At 43.6% G+C, this 7,490-nt stretch overlaps 1 protein-coding gene across 1 annotated transcript; it reads right to left on the bottom strand.

Moving 5' to 3' along the window:
• Positions 1–2,568: 2,568 nt before the first annotated feature.
• Positions 2,569–5,534, bottom strand: LOC129814514 (calcium and integrin-binding family member 3-like). The gene is made up of 4 exons (XM_055867701.1): positions 5,339–5,534; positions 3,805–3,839; positions 3,168–3,279; positions 2,569–2,721 (listed from the first exon to the last, which is right to left on the bottom strand). The coding sequence occupies exons 1-4, from the start codon at positions 5,387–5,389 to the stop codon at positions 2,569–2,571; spliced, it is 351 nt and encodes a 116-aa protein (XP_055723676.1). The 5' UTR covers positions 5,390–5,534.
• Positions 5,535–7,490: the final 1,956 nt, after the last annotated feature.

Below are 7,490 nucleotides of genomic sequence, written 5' to 3'. Positions count from 1 at the left end.
GTCCCAGACCTGCTGTTTTCAACTCTTAATGATCGGCTATGAAAAGCCAACTGAGATTTATTCCTGATTATTATTTGACCATGCTTGTCATTTATGAACATTTTGAAAATCTTGGCTCTCTCTAATTTTCTCCTTCTCTCTGAGGACCTGGGCCCTAGGACCATGCGTCGGGACTGCCGCCCGTGGTGACTCCTTGCTGTCCCCAGTCCGCCTGGCCTTGCTGCTATTCCAGTTTCAGCTGTTCTGCCTGCGGTTATGGAACCGCCACCTGTCCCAGACCTGTTGTTTTTCAACTCTTAATGATCAGCTATGAAAAGCCAACTGAAAATTATTCATGATTATTATTTGACCATGCTTGTCACTTATGAACATTTTTGAACATCTTGGCATAGTTCTGTTATAATCTCCACCCGGCACAGCCAGAAGAGGACTGGCCACCCCTCATAGCCTGGTTCCTCTCTAGGTTTCTTCCTAGGTTTTGGCCTTTCTAGGGAGTTTTTCCTAGCCACCGTGCTTCTACACCTGCATTCTAGCTGTTTGGGGTTTTAGGCTGGGTTTCTGTACAGCACTTCGAGATATTATCTGATGTACGAAGGGCTATATAAAATAAAATTGATTGATTGATTGATTCAGCTGCGGGATCGGGGCACCACCAGTACAGAGCTTGCTCAGGAATGGCAGCAGACAGGTGTGAGTGCATCTGCACGCACAGTGAGGCAAAGACTTTTGGAGGATGGCTGGTCTCAAGAAGGGCAGCAAAAAAGCCACTTCTCTCCAGGAAAAACATCAGGGACAGACTGATTTTCTGCAAAAGGTATAGGGATTGGACTGCTGAGGACTGGGGTAAAGTCATTTTCTCTGATGATTCCCCTTTCCGATTCTTTGGGGCATCCGGAAAAAAGCTTGTCCGGAGAAGACAAGGTGAGCGCTACCATCAGTCCTGTGTCATGCCAACAGTAAAGCATCGTGAGACCATTCATGTGTGGGGTTGCTTCTCAGCCAAGGGAGTGGGCTCACTCACAATTTTGCCTAAGAACACAGCAATGAATACAGAATGGTACCAACACATCCTCCGAGAGAAATTTCTCCCAACCATCCAGGGACAGTTTGGTGACGAACAATGCCTTTTCCAGCATGATGGAGCACCTTGCCATAAGGCAAAAGTGATAACTAAGTGGCTTGGGGGAAAAAACACAGATATTTTGGGTCCATGGCCAGGAAACTCCCCAGACCTTAATCCCATTGAGAACTTGTGGTCAATCGTCAAGAGACGGGTGGACAATCAAAAACCCACAAATTCTAACAAACTCCAAGCGTTGATTAGGTAAGAATGGGCTGCCATCAGTCAGGATGTGGCCCAGAAGTTAATTGACAGCATGCCAGGGCGGATTGCAGAGGTCTTGAAAAAGAAGGGTCAACACTGCAAATATTGACTCTTTGCATCAACTTCATGTAATTGTCAATACAAGCCTTTGACACTTATGAAATGCTTGTAATTATACTTCAGTATTCCATAGTAACATCTGACAAAAATATCTAAAGACACTGAGGCAGCGGACTTTGTGAAAATGGATATTTGTGTCATTCTCAAAACTTTTGGCCACGACTGTAGATTCAATGGTTGTACAGATGGGGAGAGGTCTGTCCGTAATGAAGAGATGCTCTGCTTTTTTGACACCACACTCCAAAAATCAAGTTCTGCAGGCTCTAGTTTTGTCTGATCTTGATTATTGTCTAGTCGTGTGGTCCAGTGCTGCAAGGAAACACCTAGTTAAGCTGCAGCTGGTCCAGAACAGAGCGGGGCGTCTTGCTCTTCATTGAAATGAGAGGGCTTATATAAATACTATGCATGCCAGTCTGTCTTGGCTACGAATTAAGGAGAGACTGACTCCGTCACTTCTTCTTTCTATTTAGAAACATTCATGTGTTGAAAATCCCAAATTGTTTGTGTAGTCAACTCACACATAGCTCTGACACACACACGTATCCCACCAGACATGCCAAAAGGGATCTTGTCACAGTGTCCAAATCCAGAACAAATTCACAGTATTACATAGAGCCATTTTTGCACCGAACTCCGTTCCATCTCTTATTGCTCAAGTAAACAGCAAACCTGGTTTCAAAAAACAGATGAAGCAACACCTCACGGCACAACGCCTCTCCCCTATTTGACCTAGATGTTTTATGTGTATGTATTAATATGTAGCTATGTATGTAGTTCTGTCCTTGAGCTGTTCTTGTCTATTTAATGTTCTGTATTATGTCATGTTTCCTGTTCTGTGTGGAACCCCAGGAAGAGTAGCTGCTGCTTTTGCAACAGTTAATGGGGATCCTAATAAAATACAAACATTTCAAATACCAAACATCAAGGTGCTGATTATGTAAAATTATATTATTTCTTGCTGGGCAGACTGTTTCACATAACCAAAACTGCTGGGCAGACTGTTTCACATAACCAAAACTGCTGGGCAGACTGTTTCACATAACCAAAACTGCTTTGGGAGCAAACCAGATGTATTTCTGACCTGCTGCTGGTAGATGTTATTAAAGGCATACACATCTCACACACTAACCGTAGATTTTAAATGCATAGTAGGCCTTCAGATCTCGTGGAGCCATCTCACTCAGCACGGAGAACATATCCAGGAAGTCATCCAGGGTCATGTTTCCCTCTCCGTCCTCCGAGAAAACCTCAGCGATCCTCTGGCGGAACGGGTTGTCCTGAGGAGAGACACATGACTGTGTTAGCACGCTGAGCTAAAGCTTTTGACATTCACTTGGGGGGAGCTAACACAATCACAGGGAATAAGTCAGAAGAGACAGGATAGGAAATACAGGAGTACTGCATTGATATCAGTTGTTTCTGCTGTTGTCATTGTGAGGAGATGTGTGTATGTAAAGAAAGCTCATAGTGGACCCAGTCGTACTCAGTGCCCTGTAGGTCGCCCTGGCCTTCTTGTGGTTTATTGGAGTCAGATAACATATAGCCAACCGTTCAGAGACTGCTGTCAATTAGTTGTGTATTAATAATGGATAGACACATTCCAAATTGTACCCTATGCCCTAGATAGCGTTCTGGTCAAAACAGGTGCACTATAAAGGGAATAAGTTGTCATTTGGGACTCATCAACTAATATGTGTGTGCAAACACGGGACAGGGGGTATACCTTCAGTTCTGGCATGCTGCCAATGAGCTCGTATGGTAGCCTCACATCTGGCTGGTCTGTGTAGTCGAGAGGAACGAGCTGTGGTGCCAAGTCTCGATAACGGTCGAATAGTCTAGGAGAGGGGAAAGAAAGTTGAACCTGAAGTATATCAGATGTGCAGACTGGATAATATCCACTTTCTATATCAAAGCAGATAATAAGAGATTTCAAAGAAAAACAGGTTAATTTGTGAAGTGAACAAAGAAAATGTACTGTTATAGCCTAGTAAACAACTTTTTTGAAACTGCAGGGTTTTTTTGTGCAGTAGATACGGTATATAAACCTAAGCAATGTGTAAAGCAGAAGCGTTGGTCTCAGGCTTTTGTTTTGACATGTGAGCTCAGATAACATACAGTATGTATGTCCCAGTCTACTGTTACATGTGTGTGTGTGTGTGTGTACAGAATAACTTTCATCCTAGTGAAAGGTTTCACGATGCAGAACTGAACAAAATCCAAGCAGCTACATTTGGAAGGAAGTGGTTAAGAACTTATCAGTGGTTAAGTGTCATATTCTGCCTAGGCTTAGTTAGTTATACTGATTACTTAACTAGCTCCCTTGTGCAAAGACAAAACATAATGTAGGAGCTTCCTCTCACCTTAGAATTTCCTTCCTTGTGAAGAATGTGCAGTCCTGCAAATGCAACAACAGACTAATTAGAAGCAACACATTTAAAAAATATATATATATATTTTATTTAATCTTTATTTAACTAGGCAAATCAGTTAAGAACACATTCTTATTTACAATGATGGCCTACCAACGGCCAAACCCTAATGACGCAAGGGCCAATTGTGCACCGCCCCTATGGGACTCCCAATCACAGCCGGTTGTGATACAGCCTGGAATTGAACCAGGGTCTGTAGTGATGCCTCTAGCACTGAGATGTAGTGCCTTAGACCGCTGCGCCACTCGGGAGCCCCAAAACACTATAAAAAAATATTGATTCACAGCTGCAACAATTCAAGAGGTATTGATTAGAATTTCATTTTTCATTTTAAGAAAGTAACTTGTGGCTCAGATTAAACATTGTGCTATGGTTGTCTCACTAGCTTTGGTTTGTTAGACCTGAATACGACCACACAGCTGTGGTCCATAACATCACATTAAAAGCACTTGACCATTTCTATGTTTGCTGTGTCTGTTTTCTTAGCAAACAGAGCTGCAAAAGAAGTGTGCCAAGTCCTGTGTTTTGTATCTATGCATTCCCCCCATTCACTAATTACAGTACCCCATTCACTAATTACAGTACCCCCTTCCACTAATTACAGTGTCTCATTCACTAATTACAGTACCCCCATTCACTAATTACAGTACCCCAATCCACAACTTACAGTACCCACTATTCACGAATTACAGTACCCCCCATTCAGTAATTACAGTACCCCATTCACTAATTACAGTACCCCCATTCACTAATTACAATACCCCCATTCACTAATTACAGTACCCCCTTCCACAAATTACAGTACCCCATTCACTAATCACAGTACCCCCATTCACTAATTACAGTACCCCATTCACTAATTACAGTAGCCCCATTTTCTAATTACAGTACCCCCATTCACTAATTACAGTACCCCATTACACTAATTACAGTACCCCCATTCACTAATTACAGTACCCCATTCACTAATTACAGTAGCCCCATTTTCTAATTACAGTACCCCCTTCCACTAATTACAGTACCCCATTCACTAATTACAGTACCCCCATTCACTAATTACAGTACCCCCATTCACTAATTACAGTACCCCAATCACAAATGACAATACCCCCATTCACTAATTACAGTACCCCCATTCACTAATTACAGTACCCCAATCACAAATGACAATACCCCCATTCACTAATTACAGTACCCCAATCACAAATGACAATACCCCCATTGACTAATTACAGTACCCACATGAAAGCAACACCAAGCTAGATGAGTGAAGCAATTTGTCTCAGTCAACAAGCTATCTGAAGAGAGAAAGTCATTTACCACACTGAGGGGGTTAAATAAATATAACCACACACACACACACACACACACACACACACACACACACACACACACACACACACACACACACACACACACACACACACACACACACACACACACACACACACACACACACACCGACCTGATACGCATCAAGCTGCTGCGCCGTGAAGATTGTCTGCTTATTCCCCATTTCTCAGCCCACCACCCTGGCGCCTCTGTGCCATGGCACGTACCAGTATGAAGGCAGGCCTGTGGTGTGGTGTGGTGTGGTGGACTGTGGATATGTCAGATATGAAATGGCTGCATGGGGGACAAAGGGAGGCCAGGTTGCCAGGTTAGATCGGGTGTCTCCTGCCACCGAGCCCTTTGGATCTCTTTATAATGGCAGCATTTCATCATTCCCCCCCCCCCCACCACCACCAACACCACCACCACCACCACCATCTGAATGGCAGACGCTTTGACAGCAGAGAATAAGGGCTGTCTTCCAGCATGCATTCAGCGTTGTATCAGCCTTTAGTGCTGCTCTGTGGCTGACTGATGCCTCACACTGCTCTCAGGTTACACTGGATGTGTCCCAAACTGAACCCTATTCCCTATATATTGGACTACACTTGACCAGAGCATCTGGTTAAAAGTAGGGGCTGTGGTCAAAAGGTGTGCACCATATAGGGAATAGGGTGCCATCGTCTTTTACAACTGGGGCTTGGGAGTGGGCATGCAAGACTTTTTGAGGGATATGAGGAATGTATTTTTTATTTATTTATTCCTCTGAGAATTTGATATCTACATGTTTTACTGGCTATATTGACATATTGTTTTCCCCAATGTTAATTGAAACATGATTATCGACACAACCAATATGCTGATAAATGATATTCATCTCAGCACACCGTGGGTGAACTCTTGGATAAGGCCAGTGTTGTCTGTTATTTAGGATCACTGCACATGCCCTCTCTTCTTGGCAGTGGCACACTGATGAGAACACCACCTGTTAGGGTCTGCATTCAACTCCCGGCACAATAGGTTGTATCCAACTTAACTATTGAGGAGTAGAATCCTAAATGAATTTGAATTGGCATTAAAGAACACTGCATCGTGTAAAAGGTTTATTAAGTAAGGCCCTATATTGTCACAGAAATAATGAGAGCCCAATATACATTCACCGGACTGTTTATTGGGTATTCCCATTTAGTACCGGGTTTTGTGCCTCCAGAATATCTCATCCCAAAGATGTTCTATTGGGTCGAGGTCTGGGTGACTTCGCAGGCCACTCAAGTAAACAGAACTCACTGTCATGCTCCCGGTGATGTTTTTCCACTCCTGAATTGTCCAGTGTTGATGATGGCGTGCCCACTGGAGCAGCTTCTTGTTGTTTTTATCTGATAGGTGTGGAACCCCGGTGAGGTCGTCTGCTGGAAACAGCCAATCCGTGACAAGGACCCGACGAGTTGTGCGTTCCGAGATATAGTTCTGCACACCACTGTTGTACTGCGTCGTTGTTTGTCTGTTTGTGTTCCGCCTGTTAGCTTGTACGATTCTTGCTATTCTTCTTGTTATTCTTCTTGTTATTCTCTCCCACAGGACTGCCGCTGACTGTGTGTGTTTTGTTTATCGCACCATTCACTATTCTCTCACCCTAGACACTGGCGTGCATGAAAGGTCCAGGAGCGTTGGCCGTTTCTGAGATACTGGATCTAGCACGGACAATCATACCACCCTCAAAGTGCACATGGTTTGAAGATATTGTAACTATGTATTGCTACCACTGTATCATCGAAGGTATATTCTAAGTGAGTTTCAGAGATTGTCAGTATAGGAATGTTATCGGTTACTAGCAAGTTATCGATTTCATGAACCTTGTTTCCCTGGCTACATATGTTAATGTGGGCTATTTATTGGGGATTCTATATTGTTTTTATTGCTTTTCTGGGAGGCTTATCAGAGGTAGACATGACAGTGTTTTTTTTTTTTTTGTATAGTGCACGGTGAGCTGCACACAGTGGGCTTCCTACTAGGGCAAACCGCCTCTGTGCTAACAGTATAGCTCAGGTTCATGGGCGCATGATTGCTGACAATAGCTGTTGGATTGACAGGGGCATAGAGGAGCATAAATTAGGGGGCATAGATAGGGGCATAGAGGAGCATAAATTAGGGGGCATGGACAGGGGCATAAAGGAGCATAAATTAGGGGGCATAGACAGGGGCATAGAGGAGCATAAATTAGGGGGCATAGACAGGGGCATAGAGGAGCATAAATTAGGGGGCATAGACAGGGGCATAGAGGAGCA

This window comes from Salvelinus fontinalis, chromosome 17 (assembly GCF_029448725.1).
Source record: "Salvelinus fontinalis isolate EN_2023a chromosome 17, ASM2944872v1, whole genome shotgun sequence".
Taxonomy (NCBI): domain Eukaryota; kingdom Metazoa; phylum Chordata; class Actinopteri; order Salmoniformes; family Salmonidae; genus Salvelinus; species Salvelinus fontinalis.
The sequence above is the reverse complement of the archived record's forward strand: the minus strand, read 5'-3'. Positions and strand labels throughout refer to the sequence as shown.